At 35.0% G+C, this 25,464-nt stretch overlaps 2 protein-coding genes across 2 annotated transcripts; one reads left to right on the top strand and one right to left on the bottom strand.

Annotated features, from left to right (window-relative positions):
- Positions 1 to 16,277: 16,277 nt before the first annotated feature.
- On the top strand, positions 16,278 to 16,997 carry LOC145005308 (transmembrane protein, putative (DUF679)). The gene has a single exon (XM_078964388.1). It carries the CDS (start codon positions 16,317 to 16,319, stop codon positions 16,938 to 16,940), a length of 624 nt encoding a protein of 207 aa, XP_078820514.1. The 5' UTR covers positions 16,278 to 16,316; the 3' UTR covers positions 16,941 to 16,997.
- Positions 16,998 to 20,598: 3,601 nt separating this feature from the next.
- LOC145004692 (zinc finger CCCH domain-containing protein 40-like) lies at positions 20,599 to 22,911 on the bottom strand. The gene is made up of 5 exons (XM_078963663.1): positions 22,731 to 22,911; positions 22,369 to 22,478; positions 22,021 to 22,290; positions 21,716 to 21,939; positions 20,599 to 21,621 (listed from the first exon to the last, which is right to left on the bottom strand). Exons 2-5 carry the CDS (start codon positions 22,471 to 22,473, stop codon positions 20,772 to 20,774), a joined length of 1,449 nt encoding a protein of 482 aa, XP_078819789.1. The 5' UTR covers positions 22,474 to 22,478; positions 22,731 to 22,911; the 3' UTR covers positions 20,599 to 20,771.
- Between the last annotated feature and the right edge of the window lie 2,553 nt (positions 22,912 to 25,464).

Here is a 25,464-nt window from a genome sequence, read left to right on the forward strand (position 1 = left end):
AACAGAAGAGTTATGCTGATAAACGACGAAAACCATTAGAATTCCAGGTTGGAGATCATGTCCTGTTGAAGGTCTCGCCCTGGAAAGGCATGATATGCTTTGGAAAACGTGGAAAACTTAACCCGAGGTACATAAGACCTTTCGAGATCCTCGCTAGGATCGGTCCTGTAGCCTACAGACTCCGACTACCTCAAGAACTTAGCAACATCCATCCTATCTTCCACGTCTCAAATCTTAAAAAGTGCCTATCCGATGAAACCCTCGTGATCCCTCTTGACGAGATCGATATCAACAAAAACCTGAATTTTGTGGAAGAACCCATCGAAATCATGGATCAAGAGATCAAACGTACGAAACAAAGTCGCATCCCGATAGTGAAGGTTCACTGGAATGCCAAGCGGGGACCCAAGTTCACTTGGGAGCGTGAAGACTCGATGAAACAGAAATATCCGCATCTCTTTTCAATTCCATGATTTGTATCTTAATTCTAAATTTTGGGACGAAATTCCCTCTAACGGGGGGATAATGTGACAATCCGAAAAATTTTATGTCACTGTAACCCATTTTAGTCAGTAAAACCGTTGCGTTCCAATTCTTCCGTTAACCTTTGGTTTAAATTAATTAAATTGGGACTTCTTATTTTGACGTCATAAGTGTCGGAACACAATGAAAACACGTGAAAACATCCCAAATTCTTATTTGGAAAATTTCTAGTTTCGACCACGTCGGGTTACGACAACTTAATCGGGTACGACCAAAAGCCCCGTTTAACGTCAGTATCGGGTAGATTTCCACCGAGCCTCAAACTTAAATCATATATAAAGTCGAGTGGGCTTCATTTGAAGCTTTTTCACTCTCTCTCTCTCTCTCTCTCTACTCTCTCTCCACAAACTCAATCTTTGATCCAAAATCACCCCTTTCAAGCTCCAATTTGGTATGTAATCCATCCTAGCTCACAGTATAACATGTTTAGCTTTCAAATTCGTGCTTAAATCATGAAATAGGACAAAGAACATGTGTTTACGGCCTAGGAATATCCCCAAGCCGCAAACACACAAAAATGGGGTTTTGGAGCCCCAAAACCCTTCCAAACCACTTTTGGAGCTTAGATATGACTTAGGGGCTTACAACATTGGACTTAGAACACCAAAACCTTATCATTTGAGGGGTAAACATGATTTCACAGCCCAAGAACATTCCCTAACTGTAAACACCCTTTCTTAGGTAGTAAACACCTTTTAAGGTGTTAAAATGCCCCTTAAACACCTCCTAAACCTTGGAATAATGTCTAGAATCATCCACCATTGTGTTAGGGACCTTAAACATGAAAGAAACCATACCCTTAAGATATTACGGCCATAAACCCCCCAAGGAATGGTTCCTGGGCCGTAAACTCCTTTGTGGTGGTCAAATGGTGCCCTAACTTCCTTCCATGGCTTGTACTTTGGACTAGAAACACTTGTGCTTAACCTAGGACCACCAAAACACATAAGGAGAAGGTACTTGAGAGTTTACGGCCATAAAATCCTATTTTACTACTGTAAACTCCTTAAATGGTCCAAATATTGATCAAGTCCCCTTCCAATGCCTTAAAACTAAGCCTAGCATTACCCCACAAGTGTTGTAAGACCATTTAGCAACCAAGAACCAACCACCCATGAGTTTACGGCCATAAACTCATGGGGATATGGTCTTAGGGTCGTAATCTCCATTATGAGTTTACTCTTGAAAAGCAAACTCCATATCTAGGCCCTACACTCCCTTAGATGCTACTCGGGCCACTCCTAACACTTGAAATAAAGTGTTTCGCGCCTCGGAGTGTACTGGCTTATCTAATTAGTAGTTCAAATTCTAATTATATACAATTATGTATTTCTTCATATTACATAGGAACCTCACGTGTACTTAAGCCCCAAACTGACACTTAGCATCCAACCGACACATTTCTCGTCCGGTGAGTTCATACCCCTACACCTTTTTTCGTGTTTTCAATGTTTTCAAGGGGGAATACAAGCAAAAGTACAAGAATATATTGTGCTCAAACTTATTATTTCATTTGAAATGTTTCATATTTCGTATGTTTATAACAATCGAAACCGTATTAACCAACCGTGTGACTTGCAGAGTTAGTTTTTCAAACTGATTGCAAATCATATTATATAATGTTATACTATATATTTCACAAATGATTTTCCATTTTCATTGTTGTTAAAATCATTAAGATTAGACGTCCTCTGTAACACTCTACAAATATATGCGAGTGGTGGACCAACTTTATAATTAGAATTTAAAACAGGATTTTCAGCATTATTACTTGTAAATTCGTTAATCTTAGGGTTGGAGACACGTCCTCTGTAACACTCCACAGAGATACGCGAGTGGAGGACCGCCCTGTAACCAGAATCTCTTAGTAGGAGAGCGTGACTTGAGTGTATAGATCTATACAGAGCTGACTACCCCGCACCTTGCTGCTAGCTATAGTGGGATCGGCAGGTCTACGGGTGACAAAAGTCATAAATGATACTGGCCTTCCTTTGCCATATCGAGTCTATCGTATGGTTATAGAACTCGCAAACTTAGATGATGGAGATTTACCTTTAAGTAATAAAGAACTTAGTAAATTAATAACCTCATAAATTAGTTTACTATTTAATTGATAGTTTTATATACGTGTTAAAACTAACAACATTTCAAGGACAACCAAACTTTCAGGAAACTTCACACAAGCACTTTAAGTATGGTAGATACTTGTACATTACATCCAGACTATATAACAAATGAAAATGGAAAATCAGGGTTTTCCTGGGATAACGAAACTGTTCATAACCAGACTATATAACAAATGGATAACTAAACTTTACTTATAAGAAAATATGGGATTTTCTTGGATAACAACTTTTTCAAAAAACCAAAGGAAACTTGTTCATTTTCAGAAAACAAACCGCTTATGAACTCACCAGCTTTATGCTGATTTTCAAACTGCTTGTATTCTCAGGTTCACGTTAGACTGGTACCCCACGATCTTTTGGAGAAGACGGAGCGTATAGAAGTCTCGTCTGTACTTTTGTTCAAACTAATGTATAGATAAAACATGTATTAATTTACTTTCAAACAAATGTAAATATTTCTATGTAATGTAATGGTTGTGTTTACTATACTTACTATGTACATTGGTTGTGATACTTAACATGACGTCCTCCGCCCCGGAACGTTTCCGCCATCGGTTTCAAGATGTGACAGTTGAATGGTGTGGCTGTGAGGCGTAATCAAACCTTGTTAGACATGGTTCATTCCATGATGAGTCGTGCTTCACTACTTATCTCATTCTGGGGGTATGCCTTAGAGACTGCCACCCATATCCTTAACTTAGTCCCTACAAAGAAGGTTACCAAAACACCTCGTGAGATGTGGACAGGGAAAGCTCCCTCGTTGGCACATATCAAGGTTTGGGGTTGTGAGGCTTTCGTAAGACGAGAGACTCACGATAAGCTTGAACCTCGTAGTGAGCGATGTATTTTCATTGGATACCCGCAGAAATCCTTTGGATATCTCTTTTATAGACCGAGTGATAATGTTGTCTTCGTTGTGAGGAGAGGGGTTTTCCGAGAGCGAGAACTCATAAACCAAGGAGACAGTGGGAGGCAAATCAATCTTGAAGAGATTCAAGAGTCGAGCGATGAAGGAACCTTTAACGTTGGCGCTCAACCCGAGGAGGAAACTCCAGTTGAACCGATTGACCAATCCTTACCTCTTAGACATTCTGAAAGAGTTAGAGTTCAACCCCAGTTGTATGGTTTTCATATTACTACCGAAGGGGACACGTATTAGTGATAGTACACTAATAACTCTAGATGAACCTAACAACTATAAGGAAGCCATGGCAGGCCCGGGGTCTGCGAAATGGAAAGAGGCAATGGACAGCGAGATTCAGTCCATGTATGACAACCAAGTTTGGAATTTCGTTGATAATGTGCCCGGACGTAAGACGGTTGGGTGCAAGTGGATCTTCAAGAAGAAGACGGAGATGGATGAGAATGTGCACACGTATAAGGCGTGATTGGTTGCGAAGGGCTTTACTTAAACTCCTAGAGTTGACTATGACAAGACCTTCTCATCAGTTGCTAAAATTAAGTCTATTAGGGTGATGCTGGCCATTGCTGCATTTCATGATTATGAAATATGGCAAATGGATGTTAAAACCGCTTTCCTTAATGGGAAGTTGGCTGAGGATGTGTACATGGCTCAGCCAGAGGGTTTTGTCAACGCGAAGCATCCCAATAGAGTGTGCAAGCTTGAGAAGTCCATTTATGGACTTAAGCAAGCATCTCACAGATGGAATATTTGCTTTGATGAGAAAGTCAAAGAGTTTGGATTTGTACGAAGCAAAGATGAATCATGTGTATATGTCAAAGCCAGTGGGAGTAAAGTTAGTTTTCTCGTGTTATATGTTGATGACATACTACTCATAGGAAACGACATCCCGACACTGCAGGAAGTTAAGTCCTGGCTCAGGAAGTGTTTCGCTGTGACATCCCCATTTTCATGGCCAGAAAAGACCGATTTTGTTTATGCTTTATGAAAATCAGAGTACCTCTTTTAATAAAAATGTTGCGGAATTTATTCCCAGAAAAACACAATAAATACATTATCAAAGCATTTCCGAAGAAACGTGTTTTATTCATTTAAAAACATTTGGGATGTCATCGTCAATACAGAAACAGAAACAAAAACAGAACTTACATTCATTTACACTAGTGATCTATATCTTTTTAATCTCTCAGTGTAATGTCACTTCATATCGACACTTGTGATATAAATAAACTGAGTAGGTCAGGTTGGGAAACCTGGTAAGTACATAGGGTTGTCAACCCATAATAATATAATTATTATGTTTAAACAATCAAACAATCAACCCAATTACCCATCCCCATTATCATCTTTAGTCTTAAGGATCTACCCTAAGAATCAGCTATTCCTCGTTCATTCATTCCTAAGGATCATCCTAAGGAATCGGAACGAAGTCCATTGTTGCCACGGTTTACAAAACAGGCACTAAGTCTGCATAGTCGCCAGGGTTTAGGCATCAAGTCTGCATGATCACCAAGGTTTAGGTATCAAGTCTGCATGATCACCAAGGTTTAGGCATCAAGTATGCATGATCACCAAGGTTTAGGCACCAAGTCTGCATGGACGCCAGGGTTTAGAGTACACCAGGTGAACACATCGTTCACAACACTTACAGGCTACGAGCCTGCTAGTGTTCCACTGGACTGTCTAGAATAGTCCGTGGTTGTCATCCATACTCTGCTGAATGACGGAGCCATCATTTGGGAAAGGCTTCTCACATCGTCCACCTCTCACCCTCACCTCGTGGTCTATAGCACCTCTCAACTCATCATTCAACTCATATTCCATCTATTACATCTACCCATGTTTTACCCCAACATTATCGTAGATATAAAATACATATATATATATAGTTTATATCATTTAAAACATGTATAAAATCGTTCATCTAGCATAGATAGCAAGTACTCAGATAATATGCACACATAGCACGTAATTTATATAAAATACTTCATATCTATATGTAAGATGAAAGTAACTATGCACTCACCTGATAAGGTGATGACTCGGTACTCGGACAGCACTTTGTTACTGTTAAAACAATTTCCCTCGGACAAAACCTAGTGTCATTACAACTAGAGTTTAGTCTAACGTTAACCGCGACTAATTAATAGTCTAGATATTATTACTATTATATAAGCGTTAAGAAACACATTTATATAACTCATAATAATATCTCAAATACTTATTATAATTTCCTAATAACGTTACTATATTAAAACATAAGCTATACAAAAGATAGGGTAGGCATAGCTCACTTATAGCGGGTTTTTCGCAAAATCGGGCTTCACTGGAGCAGCGTTTCCGAGCCGAAAGGCTCTTTTCTCGGGCCGCCGAGAGCCTCGGGGCTTCCTTCGGGTGTTAGGGGGTTTACCTAGACTCTAGGGGGCTTAAGGGAGGTTAGAGAGAGAAACTAGAGAGAGAAAGAAGGGTTTGAAGGTGTGAGGAAATGGCAAGACCCGACACCTCTATTTATAGGGTGAATTCCTGATGGAATCACCGAGTAGGAGGACCTACTCGCCGAGTTGGGGCACGTGGCAGCCTTCTGGTGGTACCACGTGTCCAATTGTGATGGTGCCACGTCACCCCCTATCGCGTATCAGCCTTCAAACTTAGAAAAATCATAAATTTCTCATATGAGCTCCGTTTTCGATGTTCTTTTTTCAATCCGTAGGTAAAATTAATATCTACAACTTTCATTTAGACTCCATCAGCTAATTCTCGACCGATATCAAATTTAACAGTAAAGAGGCGTTTAGACTATTAAATGATCACGAAGAATTCGTAACTCCTTCATACGGACTCCATTTTCATCTATTTTTTACCATTGAGTTCCTATTAATGAGATCTTCAAATCTCATTTAGGTCATGTAAGCCAAAAACCGCTCGAACTAAAAATCGAGTTTCGGGTCGTGTACTGATAAGCCAAATCTTAGAAAATTCATAACTTCCTTATACGAAGTTAGATTTGGGCGTTCTTTTTATGGACGCTCTCGATTTAATGTATTCTACGACTTTTGTTTAGATCGCTAAGGTTAAATCTCGCTCTATCGTAAATTCACTATTTACGCTTCCCGGTGCCGTGCCGGTACCGTCGCGAAACTTCGACGGGTCATAACTTCTTCGTTATAACTCGGATTTCGACACTCTTTATATATACGGAAACCTTGTGACATATTCTAAAACTTGGTTAAGATTATTTATTCTAAATAATCTTTTGTGGAAAAGTCATTTTCGACCCCTTTTATCTCTAAATTGATTAACCCAGATCTACAGGCGTTACATTCGCTATGAAGGAACTCGGAGAGGCTTCCTATATTTTGGGAATAAGGATAGTGAGAGACCGAAGTAAGAGGCTAATAGGACTTAGTCAAAATACTTACTTGGACAAGGTACTAAAACGTTTTAGTATGGAGAACTCGAAGAAGGGAAAATTACCGATTCAAAGTAATGCCAAGTTGAGTAAGACTCAAAGTCCGAGTACCAAAGTTGAGATAGAAGAGATGAGTCGAGTACCTTATGCTTCCGCAATTGGCTCAATCATGTATGCTATGATTTGTACTCGCCCTGATGTGGCCTTTGCTTTAAGCATGGTCAGTAGATATCAAGGGAACCCCGACAAAGCACATTGGACCGCAGTCACGAATATCCTGAAGTACCTTCAGAGGACCAAGGAATGGTTCCTATTTCTTGAAGGGAGCGATGAATTAAAGGTGCGAGGGTATAGTGACGCCAGTTTCCAGACCGACAGGGACAACTACCGTTCGCAGTCGGGTTGGGTCTTTACCCTTAATGGAGGAGCAGTGACTTGGAAAAGTTCCAAGCAAGAGACCGTAGCTGATTCAACGTGCGAATCAGAGTACATTGCAGCGAGTGAAGCATCAAAGGAGGCAATATGGCTGAAGAACTTTATTAGAGACCTTGGAGTTGTACCTGCCATAACAGAGCCTATGGAAATTTTATGTGATAATGAAGGAGCGATTGCCTTGACCAAGAAACCGAGGGATCATGGTAGATCTCGACATATCAACAGAAAATATCACTTTATTAGACATCGGGTAAAAGAAGGAATTCTCGTAGTCAAGAGGATATCGTCAGAGGAGAACCTAGCATATCCTCTTACGAAGGGACTGAGAAGGTTTAAGCATTTGCAGCACGCTAGGAGCATTGGGCTAAAGGACGATGTTAGTTTGGATTAGATAGTTTAGAATTGAGTAATAGACATTTTGTAATTAACATTTGATGATTAAATAAAGGAGTATTATTTATTAGTATATCTACTGTATTATGTTAATTGGTTGACTATTATCTTGTTTTGCTTGATTTGACTTCCTGAATAATTGAGTTAATTAAGGATAATTGAATTATTCAAACGATCAACAGTCGTTCATATGTTGGAAGTAGGTATGAATGAAGACTGTCATGAATTGGTGTGTAGATTGTCTGAAAGGTATTAGACATAACAAAGGCTTGTTACAACATTCATGAGTGCTTATAAATAAGTTTTGAGCATTGGAATAAACCCGCGCTATCTGGAATCACTTCATGGAATCTATCACGAGTGATTGCAAGACGATAATATCATATGGTCTTAAAACCAAGATATATGGTTTATTGGTTGCTAATTGATTGTACATTGATAATGCGAAACCGCATCAGTAAATTGATGTCATAAAATGCATTGTTGTGTATAATTGATTAGTGAGTAGTAAATGCATATAAGTTGAAGTTTATCTGTTTCTTTTATCCTAAGAGGGTAAAAGCGATATCAGGGCTCCTTAATGATTTAATTTGAATTATGTGCTAGGCCCGGTCAAGACTAAATTAATGTGTTCAATTAAGTTCTATGTCAAATGAATCTGAGATCGAGAAACAAAATGTTAGACAATAAGTATGACTATGTTCCATGAGATTGTCCGCACGATATCTAAAACAGAGGACTTTACGATCTCTTATCTAAAGGACATGTTACTTATAAGATCAGAGTTCGACAACGTCTTTGAGAGCTACGATTACTAATCGAGTTATACTTACATTTATGGTTACTAGACTTATCCAAGTGGGAGACTGTTGGATTAGTGTCTAAGCCCGCAACCATATTTGGAAAGTACTTGACCTAGTTGTGCATGGTCCTTTAGGGTTGCCTTCACTAAAGCAACTTGACTGGAGAAATAATAGAGAAAGAGGTTATTATGATTTATTAATATATTATAGGAATAATATATTAAAGGAGAAATCATATTTTTTTAATTAATATTGGTCAATAATTAATTAAGAATTAATTTTATGATCAAATGTAATTAATTAAACTACAGGGGCTGAATTGTAATTATGTGATAGTTGCAAATTAGGGAAATGGATGCCCTAAGGGAGAGGTGGACGAATTCAAGGGGATAAGGCCCTAGAATTTGTCCAAGGATAGGTTTCTAGACTTATCATATGGATTGCTTGGTGGGCAAGCAACTAGATAAGGATAAGGACTAAAACCCTAATCTCTACCCTATATAAAGACCCCTTGGCTAAGGGAAATCAGCCATTGGTTTTCTAAGAAGCCTTAGAGTCGATTTCTAGCCTCTCCCCCCCCCCCCCTTCTCTCTCTCTCTCTCTCTCTCTCTCTCTCTCTTGCCTCTCCATTTGCTTGTGGTGTTTGTGAGCCATTAGAGGTACTACCCTTGTGGTACTTGCTTTCCAAGACAAGAGATTAAAGACTTGTGTTGTTATTACAATATAACAACAAGAGGTATGTAATCTCTTCTAGCATATAAATTTCGAAATACATAGGCACATGCTAGGGTTCTCCATGTGTTCATAAAGTTGTGTATCTAATAGAGAAAACATAGATCCAAATCTAGGGTTGCATGCACACATAGGATTGTTTGTACAAAACCCATCATTATGGTCATCTATAAGAGACTTAATCTGAAAAGATTTTTCCTCACTCATCCATGAAGCCCACAATCTAAACTTGCATTACCCTGAACAACATGTAACTAAAAGCCTCCTATTATCATTTTTTTGTAGCACAATTGATATCCTTTAGCAACAGCATAATTACACAATATATGTTTTAATTGTTTAGGATTTTCAAATCTCATTCCTAACACAGGTTTTTGTTTTTTCCAATGAACATTTTCATTAAAAGTTGTTACCTCCTCATGAATTGGGTCGTGTTCATCCATCTGATCAAATGGATCTTCATGAGATGGATCCTCTTGAGGTGGAGTGTCTGGAGTTGGCTGCTCCTTGGGGCAGAGCTTATTCAGAAATACATCATTCAAGGTCTTGTTCATGGGGATGCAATCTCCATCTTCAATGTTATCATCCAAATCACCTTGCACTTATACTTAATCTAGGTCAATGCCTCCTTCTATCTCAACATGAAACTCTTCTACTACTTCACCTACACCAGAAAACTTGTCCTCGGGGGTGCATACTTCAGCCATCTCACCAACAATCCATTGATGAACATTTACACAACCAGAATCATACCCTACTTCGATAAACTCATAGTAGTCTTTCTCGGTTGCTATGATCCTCAGTTCTTCAGGGAACATGCAAAAGTACACATCAACACATGTCTCGTTTGCGAATCTCTGAATGAACACTAGAAATTCGTTTTTGTCCATTCCAGCAAAATTCACATCCTCAAACCTTTGCTCCACTCCATCTAAGTAACTGATCATTGGATACCTCGTAAACAAACCAGCAAAATGAAGATCTATCTTCATGTAGATGGCCATAGAAAAAATCCAGGGTTGCTTTTTGGATGAACAGTAGAAGAAAAAGAAGATATTGGTAGATGAAACCGATTAAAGACGAAAATTACTTGGAGAGGAAGTGTTGGTGTCATTTATCGATACACTAACACGTGGCATATGATTTAGTTTAATGACTTGGCTTTCTTTTAATGACATGTCCAAGAAATAATGCTGATTGGGATTGGGATCACCGGGTGACCCCTTCACTTTATAAAAAATGGCCTAATTAGCCGGTTAAATGTTAGTTTATGCCCTTCTAAAGCCAAAAAAATAAAATAAGGGACCTTTTAAACCAAAACTTGTAAGTTAGTGGGGCTATAGTGACATTTTCCCTTCTGGTATTTTTTCGTTTGGAAAGCCATAGTTTTTAAAATTCCATAAGACCCATAACACCATCATTGCAATAGATATCACAACATCCTTCTTAGTCGCATTCAAAGGCAGTCCCTCTACCTTAGCATATATGTCTTCTAACGAATTCCACTCCGGAATAATCAAGTCCATCTAAACCGCAATACCATTCCACACTTGAACCGCAAGTTCACGTCTAAAAAACAAGAAACAGATTCCAAAGCATCATCACACACCATACATGGACATCTAGTAGACAAAATATCAATTCCTCTCCAAGTTCAACCTTGTGGGTAGTCTATCCAGAGCATTTCTTCAAACATGCACATTAATTCTAACAGAAACAAAACAATTACATTTAAAAGCCAAAAAGAGTATGTTATTATCCAAATATCTTCTAAGAGAACTGTTAACGTATCCTATTAGGAATGTGTCCAAGATAACGAGATCGTTATCTAAGGATGACCTAGTCAATGGTTGTTATTCGACAAGTGCTAGGCCCGGGCCCTCGCCATCACGACCTCGCACTTATGTCTTGACGCTCTAACACCAAGGTCATGCATGGGATGAGAAGCTTCGCTCTACAGCAAGACAAAATAGTACCAGATGCCTCCCATAGTGACAGGTGTAGCGTTCAGCACGTTATCACCTGGTAATTCTACACCAATAGCAATCAACCGCTAGTGGAGCACGATCCGCCAATAGAATGCCTCCACATCCTTTCGGATCAGAAAGGGCAAAAAGGTATTGTCGGGGGTTTGTCCCCACGACGACATGTATAAAAAGAACCCTTCTCTCCAAGAGAAGGGATCGACTCTTTCTCTATCTTGAGCCAAACCCTAATTCTCTCATCTGGATAATAACTAAACCATCAGGGCTTCGTTCCGAGATACCCTCTCGGACGACAACTGACGTCTATTCTTTCTTTGTTGTGATTCTCAGGCTTAACCCAAACAAGACAACTAGTGACGGCGTTAAGTCCCGAGGACATATCACAACAAGAACCAACTATAAAAATACAAGAATTTTCCACCTCCCAACTTTATGCATCATTTTCAAATGACCAAATCCGTCATCATCCCTTTTAATTATTTTGTTTCCACTCCCCTCCAATTACTCTTCTCCATTGAAAATTACAATCATAATCATCGCAAAAATCTCTAACAACCACGTTTTTGTTCAATGCTAAAGCATAAAGTCTATCATACTTATCCTTAAAAGTTGTTGTGCCTCGCCATTTATCCCACAAAGACCGAATATCAAACCCATGTCCAAGATTTCTACGCTAAACTGACTCCTCCACCTCACCCTTAATATGCATCTTAGTGATCAAAATGAGGATATTATTCTAAACTCCACCACCACCCTTCACCATATCAGCCCCTTGCATCCCAAATTGAATCCCATGGCAAGCATGAATCACCTTGCTTCAAACGGAATTCATGTTATTACAATATCACCACTTCCACTTATACAATAAAGCTTTGTTAAGGGACACTAAACTGCCGACACCCAACCCTCCTTTTTCCTTGGAACTAAGAATTAAATCCCACTTCATCCAACTCATCTTGCTTTCGTTCAATCCAAATCCCCCAAAAAAATCTAGCTCTCAACCGTTCAAGCATCTTACAAATCTAAATCAACATTTTAATTAAAGACATAATATACGCCTAAACATCCCAAGACCGACTTTAACAAAGTCTACATCCCACCGAAAGCATCTTAAGCTTCCACTTGGACAGTCTATTCATAAATCTATCAATGATGTTCTCCATCCAAGAATCCGATTCATGTTATCACTAATAGGAATACCAAAATAAGTGAATGGAAACATGGATGCCCTATAACCTGCTATCATCGAGATGACTTGGCAAGTGTGATCTTCAACTCCCACCCCCAATAAGTTTGACTTCATTAAATTCAATTATAGCCCCGACATCATATAAAAACATTTAATTAACCGAATCAATCCCATCACATTCTCATTATCCCATTCTCCCATAAAAAAAGCATCATCCGCATAAAAAAGATGAGATATGATTAGACCTTCATCTCCCACTCTAAAAGGGCAAAACAAACCATTATCCACTACATCTCCCATCATCACATGAAGAGACTCCGTAACAATAATAAATAGAAAAAGGGAAAAAGAGTCTCCTTGTCTAAGCCCTCTCTCCAAAGTAAACTCATCATTTGGCGACTCACTTAGAACTACTGAAGACCTTGAAGAAACCATACAAGCCGTTATCCAATTCCTCCATTTATCCGGAAAGCCCAAGAAAAACATTATTCGGTCTAGATACTCCCACCTTAAAGAATCATAAGCTTTTTCAAAATTAACCTCGAAAATCATTAACTTCTTCTTCCTTCTCTTATACCAACTAACAATTTCACTCACCATAAGAGAGTCATCCAAAATCTATCTCCTTTTCACAAATGTTGATTGTTCCTTCTCTTATACCAACTAACAATTTCACTCACCATAAGAGAGTCATCCAAAATCTATCTCCCTTTCACAAATGTTGATTGCTTCGGACTAATAATTGAGTCCACTATCTTAGTTGATCTGTTAGCTGACAATTTGGCTATTTAAACAAGTGTTCAATTGAAATCAAGTACTTTTGACCAAATATTTATTAAGGATGACAATCACAAAAAGGATCGACAATGAAAAAGCTTATTTTAAAAAATGATTGTCGTTTAACTATTTGCTATTAATAAACTATCTATTTCATGAATCAACAAGATTTAATAGTTTATTTATTTATTTTGAAGGGGATTTCCAAGTCCTCTATGGAACATAGATGAAATTATGAGCATATTAGATTTGATGTTTAAATATAAAAACTATTTTTTTCACGAAAATGGTTTTCTAATTTCTATTATTAGTATTTGTAATTTTTTTGGTATTTTTCCTAAAAATACCTAAAATTTTTTTTACTAAAATGATATTATTTGAAAATTAATAATGGTAGTTTCCTAAATAAATAAAATCTCTGATAAAGTTTTAATATTTTTTACCAGTTTATAGTTAATCTCAACATTTATTTTTTGAATTAGAAAGTACCGACTATCTAATTTTATATGATAATTTATCATTTTTTGTTGAAAAAAAAACTATTTGGTTAATTTGAGAAAAATATAAAATAATCATGACTTTTCTATTAAAAAAGTTATAAACCAAAAATATTAAGAATCTATCGAATCAGGAGGTTGGCTAATATTAATGAATCTATATCGTTTACATTGAGTTATTGAGAAACCATATCTTTAACTAATATTAATGAATCTATATTGTTTACATTGGAAAAATATAATCGTGCTTCCACGCACGCTACTTTTTTTGTTCATTCGCAAAAGCAGTACTAAAAAATACTTTTCGAATATTATTTCACCAAAAAAATCTAAAATTTATGAATAATATTGCACATTATTTGATTTTCCGAAAAATATATATACTAAAGTAATAATATTTTCAATGATTTGACGATAAAATTTTAATTTTTTTTTTTTTTATAGTAAACTCCGAACTACCGGCGGTTTTTGACACGCTTACCTTTTTTTACCGGTTAGCCGGTAATTAAGATTTTACTGTCAAAAAAATAAATTTAAAAACTTCTTGTCAAATCCTTAAAAATATTGAGACTTTAGTGTATAGTCTTGGTTTCCTTAGAAATAAATAATTTTATCAGCCTCAGTAAAACCCAATTCGTAGCCAAAAAACTTTTAATTGTGATTTTCATCACAACACCACTCTTTTTCTTACAATCATCATTTTTATCTTGCTACAATCATAATCAGGGGAAACATATGCAAAAGAAGAGAGAGTAGGAAGACTTGTAAAATCTCTTCTTGGTTCGCTACTAAATCTTGAACTAAAAAAGAGGACAAGTTGTACAAACACAAACAACACACCTACTCAAAAGGGTGTGAATGTGGAGAATGGGTGAAAAAGACAATTTCGTCTTTTCTGGTTCTTAGTTCTCCATTTTTAAGGCTGTAAAATATCAACACAACCCTGATTCTTTTTTCTTTTTTGATTATCTCCATTTTTTTAATGTTTGTTTGTTGAGATTAAAAAAATATATTTAACAAGAAGCAAATGTTAAGGATTTCAATAGGATCTAACTGACGAGAACAGATTCCAATAATTTTTATGCTTAAAAACTATCATATCATTAAATTTCTAACAAAAATGATATCTAAACTAGAATCCTAATATTTTCAACGATTTTTTTACAATAAAATCATAATTCACGATTTAACAAGAAAATCTTAAAATTTATTTTATTTTATACAGTAAAATCTTAATTATTGGTTAACCGGCAAAAAAGAGTAAGTGTATCAATAACTGTCGATAGTTTGGACTTGACTGTTAAAAAAAATAAAGTTTAAAACTTTCTTGTTGAAAATATTTGGATTCTAGTATATATAATCCCATTTTGCAATCTTGAACTATTTATTACAAAATCAGTCATCATTTTGTTATAAAATTTGAAAAATAATAGTTAATTATTATAGTATTTTCATTCTTGCCCATGTTAGCGATTAGTTCAAAAGAAAAATATTTCTTAATGAAAAAGTCAACAGGGCAAACCGGACTGGATTACATCCCCCGCCCCCTCCTCCGAATTCCTCTTCTTACCCCGTCCCCGATTGATTTTGGGTTATCTTATTTGGGATAAAAGAAGTTATTTGTTGCATAATTTTACATATTACAAACAACTTAAAAACATGTTTTTTTGTTGAATTTTTGTACGTAAAAATTATTTTATAATTTATTATATTTATATAATTAATATATATCAATATATAATTTATTACCAGGATCCATGTGAGTTTCGGAACGGAACTACCAACCATCGTCCCTACCCCACGGAATCTAGATCACACTGGACTTTTTGACGTCCCTCCTCGAGTTATCTTATTGTCCACTTTTATTGTAATCTTCACTAAAACATCGTCCCGTACAAAGTAGGATTTTCCGATAATTGAATAGAGTCAAATCTCAAACCAATTTTTCTTGATGCGCGTATTTTTTAGATGCATCCTTCTTAACTAATTAAGGAATTAAATACATAAAAATAAAACCTAAACTTTCCAAATATTAAAGAAATCACTTCCGTTGAAGTTTAAGCCATTCAAGTAACCTACATGGCAATGTACACGTTTCATTCTCAATCAAAACATTATCTCCATAAACTTTTTTTTAAAGCAATACAGAAATACAGTTACACAAAACTTTGCTTTTAATGCATTATTTGTTTATTTACAGCATTCAAAAGTATAACGCATTTGGATATTTGGATATCTCATTACATGTCATGTTAGCATAGGTAAAACATAAATAAACAAATTTTGTCATAATATAATGATTCAATACCAGTTTATGTGGTTAAAATAAAAGTCCTAAATTTTAATTATTTATCTCTCTAATGTAATTAATAATAAATAATTTTGAAGAATAAATTAAATACTATAAATTAGGTAGATACAAATCCAACACGCCAATACAATACATAATCTTTTTCAAATTCTCTATAAATTCATTTCTCTACATAACAATCCTATAACTGAACCATGTCTTCAAGAGCTAGACAATCGACCACCACCGCACCGGAACCACAACCACAGCCACCACCACCGCCATCATCATCATCATCCACCGCCATCTCCCAAACACTAACCAGCACAGCAAACCTTGCCAAACTCCTCCCAACAGGCACTCTCTTAGCCTTCCAACTTTTAACCCCCATCTTCACCAACAACGGATCTTGCGACGCCGCCACCCGCCCCTTAACCGCCGCCCTCCTCATCCTCTTGGCGACCTCGTCCTTCCTCGCCTGCTTTACAGACAGTATCAAATCCGATGACGGCCAACTCATCTATGGATTCGCAACTTTGAAAGGGATGTGGGTGTTCGACTATTACGATCCGAAAAATGTAATCGATTTGAGGAAATACCGGCTGAGATTGATCGATTGGGTGCACGCTTTGCTGTCGGTGTTGGTGTTTGGAGCGGTGGCGTTGAGGGATCGGAATGTTGTGAGCTGCTTTTATCCGTCGCCGGGACGTGAAGGTCAGGAGGTTTTGGACATTGTTCCGATCGGCATCGGTCTCATTTGCAGTGCTTTGTTTGTTGTTTTTCCGACGAGAAGACATGGGATCGGGTATCCAGTTACGCGAGATAATATTACAGATTGATGTAAATACTTGAAAGTTGAAACCCACCCATTTAATCTGAAATTATTTTTTGTTTTATTTTATTATTGAATATCAAATATAGACAATTTATATAATATGAATTAATTATATGGTTTGTTAGTAGTGTGATTTTAAAGTTTACCAAATTAAACCATTTATAAACCGAAGTTTAAAAATAAAGATAAGTAACTTATCAATTGCTAAATAAAATGGAATCAAAATAAATGCTATAAATTGAAGGGCAGAATAACCGGAAATTAAAATGAATGAAGGGTATTAGAGTAAATTCACATTTGAGAAAAAAACAATTTGGGGAGTGCCATCCTAGACAATTGGATTCTTTTATTAAGATTAGATTATGAGTTTATGAGAACATTTCAAGTAACTTCTTAATATAATACTATAATATTAGTATGGAGTTCCTTTCATGAAATCAATATATTGCTGATGTAGTTTATTTGTTTCATAGACAAATCAATCCTAATAAAAATTAGATGTTATAACAATTGTTAATATTCCTTAATTTATGTTGACAGTATATAATTAGGATTTATTAAAATATGTTTATCTACTTTTGAAATTGAATTATCATATAATGTTGAAATTGAATTATCTAATAATTAGGATTTAGTAATTGATTTTAATTTATTTTAATTTTTTAAAGTGGGCATTCATAAGGAACAATCGAAATATGACTCCTGAAGAACACAACACGCATTGCATTGTATTCTCATGACAAGATTTAAAAAACTTCAACAAAAAACATCATAACTTATCGCGGAAAGTCTTTGTATTGATGCAATCAAGAAACAACAACCAAACTGTTGCAAGGTTTGAAGAGGCTTCCTCCTAGTGAAAAAGTCCATGAAGAAAAAGATAGTGAGAATGGAGTCAAGAAGGTCATTGATATTGCCTTGTCAAGGATTGGGACACAAAAAAATGCTCATGCGTATTATAATGTTGGGCATAAGTCTTTTTGAAACTAATTTTGATTGTGTTTGTCAAACTGTTTTTAGTGTGTTTGTTATTGGTTGTGTTTATTTTGATAACTGATTTGATGTCAAAATGTGTATTGTGATGGTTTGTCAAACTGATCATGATTGTGTTTAATGGTAATTGTTATTTGTCATTGGTTGAGGTAATGTACTTCATAAATTGCACAGCTTGTTTATTACGGTTGAAATGGTAATGCAGTTTATTTATTGTAGTTTAAATGGTAATGTATTTTGCTTGTAGATTATGTTATGGTAATATACTTTGTTCTTAAACGGAAATGTCCTTTGTTTCAAGATTCTTAAATGGTAATTTGCTATTTAGATTACGTTTTTGGTTGTATTCTTGTAAATATATATTTTTTTATTTGTTGGTAAAACGTATTATGTATTTTGAAGTATAAATACATATTTATTATTTTATATATATATATATATATATATATATATATATATATATATATATATATATATATATATATATATATATATATATATATATATATATATATATAGGGGAGCGTTCAATTGAGAAAAAACAAAAGTTGAGAATGGGGGAATCATTCTCAGCCAATCATTTATTTTTGCCGCAAAAGCCTCCAACGTACCAATGGAAATGGGAAACGAATGCACATGTGTTTTCCAACATAACATATTTCCTTAAACTATGCTAATCATTACCTTAATATATACAAAAACATAGTTTTTTTTTGTTTTTTTTTATTTTTATAAGCTATTTTTATCAAAAAATGATTTTAAATATACAAAAATTTATATTTTTTATTCTCTACAAATAGACATCCATATTGATATAGTTTTAAGATAAAATAAATTTTTTTTTATATTTTCAGCTATCATTATTCATAAGTGAATAACAATGCATCAGGTTTTATTACAGTACATTCGTTATTCACTAATGAATAAAAAGTATGATTTTTTTTTACAATTTAAGTATCATTCATATATGAATATAACATATAATAAATATAGTATATTCATATTTTAATATTGGACGATGAATTCACTTGTGAATATTAACATAGTATATTCACTTATGAATATTATATGGTATATTCACTTATGAGTATTAAATGATATTTCATATGTGAATATTACATAGTATTACATGGTATATCATATGTGAATATTACAGAGTATATTCATTTGTGAATATTAGATTATATATTCATTTATGAATATTATACAGTATATTCACATATGAATATTACAAGGTATATTCACTTATGAATATTTGAAGGTATTTTGACAAATATATATAATTTTTATATGTTATTCACATATGAATAACATACAGACTTGCATATTTGTTTTGTGTTTTTAATAATCATATACTGATTCAGGTGAGAAAAAATATTCATATGTGAATATAACGTGGTAATTTAGTTTATGCATTTCATCAAACAGTTGGAGTGCAAACAAGTTAACTATTTTAAAAATATTAAAAACATCAAGTTATCAATTCCAAATCATCATATACTTCCGATTTCGACTTCAGATGCGACATCCTATCTTTGATCGATTTCTCAATTTGATTTTGATTTCCGAAAATCCGATTGGGAACCTGTGAGTATCGATTCTAAGTCCCTTAATGTCGACTGTGACTGCGAGTTCAGAACTCTGATTCCAATTTCCTGAACAATGAAGAAATTCCGGTTTAGTTGAAGAAATCTGGATGATTATTGAAGGTTGGAGGAAAAATTTTGATGATGAACGAACAGTTATCGAATTCTCTATAGTTACGTATTTGAGATTGAAGGTTATTACCATATTTACAAGTTTGTCATCGTGTTTTTTATGCTTAGATTAAATGAGTGGTTGAGAATTATATATATATATATATATATATATATATATATATATATATATATATATATATATATATATATATATATATGAAATACAAATTCAAACAAAAAGTACAATTTTTGTAAGATGTGTATACAAGAAAGCTCAATATGAAAAAACCCAAAATGGTTGCGACCAAAGTGGAACACATAACACATTGCATTGTTTGCTTAAGGTTATAAGTTTAATTCCGGGATAAATGGTTTTAATAACAAGTTTGAAATTTTATAAGAGTTTCAGATAGGTAGAGTAAAACAATTTTTTTTTTTGAAAAAAATTAAAGGGATAATGACTTGAAAGGGATAGATATGGATTGATCATCTTATTTGAAAGGTCAAGGGTTCAAGTCTCGGTTGAGACATAGGTGGTTATTTAGAATTAAATTAGTTAGTTTGCCGTTTCGGTTTGGTCTTTTGACACTCAAGCTTCTTCCGGTAGTAATCCTCGTCTCTTCTTTCTCGTTCTTCTCTTTTCCGACGATCTGATAAACAACAAATCTTCAAACTCATTTTGTTGTAATCTAATGAACTTCAAGAGCTCGATTCTAAGAAACCCTAGAACACGATCTTGAAACCATAATCCCACTAATATCTTGTGTTTTTGAAATCATAAAACCCACTAAAATCATAAACCCTCTAATTGATTACCCTCTAAGTCATTATCCGAAAATTAAAATTTCTTATATCGTTTCCCACATATTAATAGCCAATATCCAATTTTCACATCTAAACAAACAAAAAACTGTTTGGTTATTCTAACGTGAATAACAAAATATTACGTAGCAAAAAAGGAAAGAAAACTTAATAGAATCCAATACTTTAAAGCAAAGTAAACGTAAAACAAAAGTTACATATTTGCGACAGCAAAGTCGGCATGTTTTTTTTCTCTGCTATCACATCAATTCTTTCACCAACAAAAACAAAAACAAAAACAAAAATTACGACATCTCTTGCAACAAAAAGAGTCTTCCCCGTCATTGTTGTGATGACCCAGCTTCCGACGGTGGTTGTGGTGGCTTCTGCTGATAACTTTGCTCGCCTGTAGGCGGTGGACCCATTGTAGAATTGTAAGCTGGTGGAGGGTATTGTTGGTGAGGTGGAGGCGGTTGTGGCATATATCCATACGGTGGTGGTGGATAATACTGCTGATAAAACTGACCACCACCTTGAGGCGGAGGCGGCGGTGGTGGGTAGGCGGCATACTGTGGACCACCAATTCTATTCTCACCTGAACTTGAACCAGAACCAGAACCTGAACCACCTTCTTGTGAACGAATAACAGCTCCCATCCTCTGAGGATCCATGGACGGATAAAACGTCCTCTCATGGTGCCCCGGTGGTGGAATATTAAAATATTGCATATGAGGCGGTGGAAGAGGAGGAGGAGGAGGTTGGTCTTGACTAGTCAAAGGACTTACCTGGTTATTCTGATGGGAAACAACCGCCCTGGGTAACAAACCACCGTGCGCCACCTGTCTGCCTTCATCTGACGCCATTTCACCTTCTACTCTCTGCACTTGAGGTCGACCCCACATTAATTTCAGCCTCAGCCCATTAACAACCAGTTTATTCGAGAGCTCCTCCGCCGCTTTCTCCGCCCCTTCTCTGGTGGTGTACGTCACAAAAGCACAAGCTCGTTGAACCACCATCTTCACCGACTCAATTTCACCATGGGTGTAAAATTGGTCTCTAAGATCCTGCTCTGAAACTCTCTCATCGAGTCCTCCAACGTATAAAGTTCTAATACTCTCATCATCCGGTGGTTCTAAAGATGGCATTTCACCGGCTTTGTTCAGAAGTTTCAGAGCCACCGGATCATTCACTCTGAAATTTTTTGAAAATTAAAAGAAATTTGAAGAAATAGAAGAAGAAGAAGAATGGAAGATAGTTGAGGATTAATTGATTAGTAATTACATACCCGTAGTAACGATCTTTGATGTTTTGCTGTGAAAGTTCACCGGTTTCTGGCATTTCATGGCGATAAGGACATTCAGCACCTCGTGTACACTCACCTCTGATGAAGAAACTACAAACATGTGCTCGATTTCTCTTGTAATAAGGTGTTGTTCTTTGAAGCTTCAAGATCGTATCATTTGGGCGAGCTTTTCCGTATGATGATTCATAATCTAAACCAGCTCTTGCCTGGAAAAACAAAATTGGAGACAAGATGTTTACAGAATTCTATGAAGGTTCGAATTTATTATGAATTGTGAATTGACATACCTTGCGATCATGTTCTTCTGCGAAGTATTCCCTGTTGACATCACTTTTGGGAATGGAATCATGGGAGGTGATACTGAGTGCAGTATCACGAACTTGAACTGGTAAACCATATTCGAGATCTAGAAGACAGACTTGACAAACGTTTTTCAATTTGCTGCAAGTTTGGCAGATCTCGGTTTTCTTGTATCTTGCATCACGACCAGGCCTCCACCTGAAGACTGTGAATGGCCTTGTGCAGATCTTACACTCCTTGTCGTAATCTGCTTTTGTCTGTAGAAATTCAGAATGATACTTAATCTCTCTTGTATTGAAATTAAATGAATTCATATATTGGTGTAAAGAGATTACCATTCGAATGTATGGATTGTCACCTAGACATGATTCACATATGATTGGAAAATCAGAGCGTTCCCAACCATCAGCTTCAACATCTCTTAGTATCCTATGTGCCATGAATTCTGCAAAACGCGAAATGATACTGTTGAATACTTGATGAAAATGGGGATTTTGAAAGACGGAGAGATAGAAACCACAGAATGAGCTAAAACCTAACCCTAAATTATTTGAACAGCTTAAAGTTTGAATGAAAGACAAAACGCCACTAGAAATCGAAAACTTTGCGGGATACGATCCTAATTTTTACATGGGAACCACCAAATCATTCAAAACCAGAAAAAGGTATGTGAAGAAACGAAAAATAAATCGCTTACCTGGCTCTGTCTAGTAGCAGTTTCGAATGAAATCACGAGATGCAAGCAGACGACGGCGAGGTTATGGAGCAAAGTTAGGGTGCTTCGTCGGAGTGTATTCCGATTTATCTATGGTAGGGTTTGCAGAAGAAGAGGGTCACAGATTGAGAAAAGGGGAAATACGAGTTTCCCTTTGCCATTTGCTAACGCGTAAAAGTGAAGCCCCGTATATAGACCCGACCGCCTCTTTGAATTTCGGATATTTGTCAAAATTTTCATAAAAGATCCAAAACTTTTATGTTCTTATTAGAAAATCTTCAAAAAAGTCTCAATATTTACGGAAAAATTACACTTTAATTTTAAGATTATTTTTAAATGAAAAAGTCCTGAGTACCAGCAAAAATTTACAGTTTGATCCTTTTTGACCGGTTGAAACCGGTACCAAATTAATTTGGGACTAATTCGTAAACTAATCCAAAATATTGGGATTTTTCTGTAAACAAAAAATATTATAACTTTTCTATAAACAAAAATATTATGATTTTTCTACAAACAAAACTCTTATTATTATTATTATTATTATTATTATTATTATTATTATTATAAATAAGAATAATTTTTTTTTTAAACTTGTTATTATTAATATTGTTACTAATACATATAAATGCATATAAATGAAAAATAATAATAATAATAATGATATTGTTTAAGGGTGGAGGTGGAGGAGATGTTGACGCTTTTAGTATTGAAATCATGAATGTTTGCTTGTATATTTTTACTTTGTATATGGTCATTTCACATTTGTTGTTATTGTTTTCAATTCATAATAATACTACTTAACAATTTAAAAGAAGTTGCATATTTATAAAATTGTTTATAAATAATTTAAGCTAGAAAGATTTCTCACTTTGTATATAAAAATGTTTAAGGTAGAAGGATTATTTTCCAAATTCAACAGATCCACTACAAACATCTACATAGGTAGCTCATATCAAAATTCAAAAATATTAATTACAATATCTTGTTTAATAAAAAGTAATAAAACATGTTTTTTGGATTAACACTTTTGAATTTTGATTAATACTTTTGAATTATTCATGTTACTTTTTATTAAACAAGATATTATAATTAATACTTTTGAATTTTGATATGAGTTAACTATGCAGATGTTTGTAGTGGATTTGTTGGATTTGGAAAGTAATTCTTCTACCTTAAACACTTTTATATACAAAGTGAGAAACCCTACTACCTTAAACTATTAATATGCAATTTCTTTCAAATTGTTAAGTATTAATAATCTGAATTGAAAACAATAATAATAAATATAACCATATACAAAGTAAAAATATACAAGCAGACATTCACGATTTCAATGCTAAAAGCGTCATCATCTCCTCCCACCTCCACCGTTAAACAATATCATTAGTATTATTTTTTCATTTAATGCATTTATATGTATTAGTAACAATATTAATAATAACAATTTCAAAAAATAGTATTCTTATTTATAATAATAATAATAATAATAATAATAATAATAATAATAATAATAATAATAATAAGGGTATTGTTTGTAGAAAAGTCCTAATATTTTTGTTTATAGAAAAGTCCTAATATTTTTTGTTTATAGAAGAGTCCCAATATTCTGGATTAGTTTACGAAATAATCCCAAATTAATTTGGTACCGGTTTCAACCGGTTAAAAAGGGTCAAACTGCAAATTTTTGCCGGTTTTCAGGACTTTTTCATTCAAAAAAAAAAATCTTAGGACTAAAGTATAACTTTTCCGTAAATATTGAGATTTTTCTGAAGATTTCCCTTGTTGTTGTTGTTGTTGTTATTATTATTATTTTGCTTTAAAACAAAATATTTTATTTTTTTGTCGATTAAAACTAACTACAATGAAAATTCTTTTTATTTCATTAGGTTATAGGTGCAACTAGAGATGAGCGTTGGAACTAGAACGATTCGGAACCGGAACCGATGTTACGATAGAATAAGAATCGGCAACCGGACCGTCGATTCCAATACCGGTTCCGGTCCCGATTTTTTGGTTATTTTTCCAAACAAGAATCGGTTATACATTAACATGTAAAATACTTCCGCTAGTATAGGAGTTCTATTGAACTAGTCTACCCTATTTACTTAGTCTCCTGTATGTGGTTAGCTAGTATCGTATATTTCTCATTCCCTTTTTTATTTATACGAATGTATTCTATTGTATCAATACACAGTGAAATTCAATCTTTATCAATCTTTACATGGTATCAAGAGCCACATAATTTTTTTTTCTCTCATCTTTTCCCGATCATCTACTGTTCAATGGCTCACCCAAATTCATCTCTACTGAATCTTGCAATGACAAATTCATCTACTCTCGATTTTCAGATTCCATTCATCAGCATCAAACTCGATCGAGAAAATTACTTACTCTGGTGATCCACAATCATCTCAGCTATAGAAACCTTCGATCTTGAGGCTTTCATTCTCGATCCTCGCCCTCCACCAGAAACCAGTTCTGTTACTGATGATAAAGGTGTTACCGCCATCGAACCCAATGTTGAATGAATTCCCCTGTGGAAGAAATGGGACTGCTTTGTTCTCCTCTGTCTTAAGTCTATGTTATCTGAGAGTGCCCTAGCCTTTGTTGTTTGTGTTACCTCTTTCCACATGGCCTGGCAAGCCATCAAAAAGACATTACAGTCATACACTAGGGCTCACGGAATGGCTATGATGGTTCAATTGCAAATTCTTGT

This window comes from Lactuca saligna, chromosome 7 (genome assembly GCF_052625555.1).
Source record: "Lactuca saligna cultivar CGN05327 chromosome 7, ASM5262555v1, whole genome shotgun sequence".
NCBI lineage: Eukaryota > Viridiplantae > Streptophyta > Magnoliopsida > Asterales > Asteraceae > Lactuca > Lactuca saligna.

Bases quoted from the DNA above. Each gene is read 5' to 3' on its own strand.
- LOC145005308 (XM_078964388.1), top strand. From the start codon at position 16,317: ATGTCTTCAAGAGCTAGACAATCGACCACCACCGCACCGGAACCACAA.
- LOC145004692 (XM_078963663.1), bottom strand. From the start codon at position 22,473: ATGGCACATAGGATACTAAGAGATGTTGAAGCTGATGGTTGGGAACGC. The intron at 22,291-22,368 runs GTAATCTCTTTA...GAATTTCTACAG, and splicing joins ACAATCCATACATTCGAATG to ACAAAAGCAGATTACGACAA. The intron at 21,622-21,715 runs GTATGTAATTAC...AAAAAATTTCAG, and splicing joins ATCAAAGATCGTTACTACGG to AGTGAATGATCCGGTGGCTC.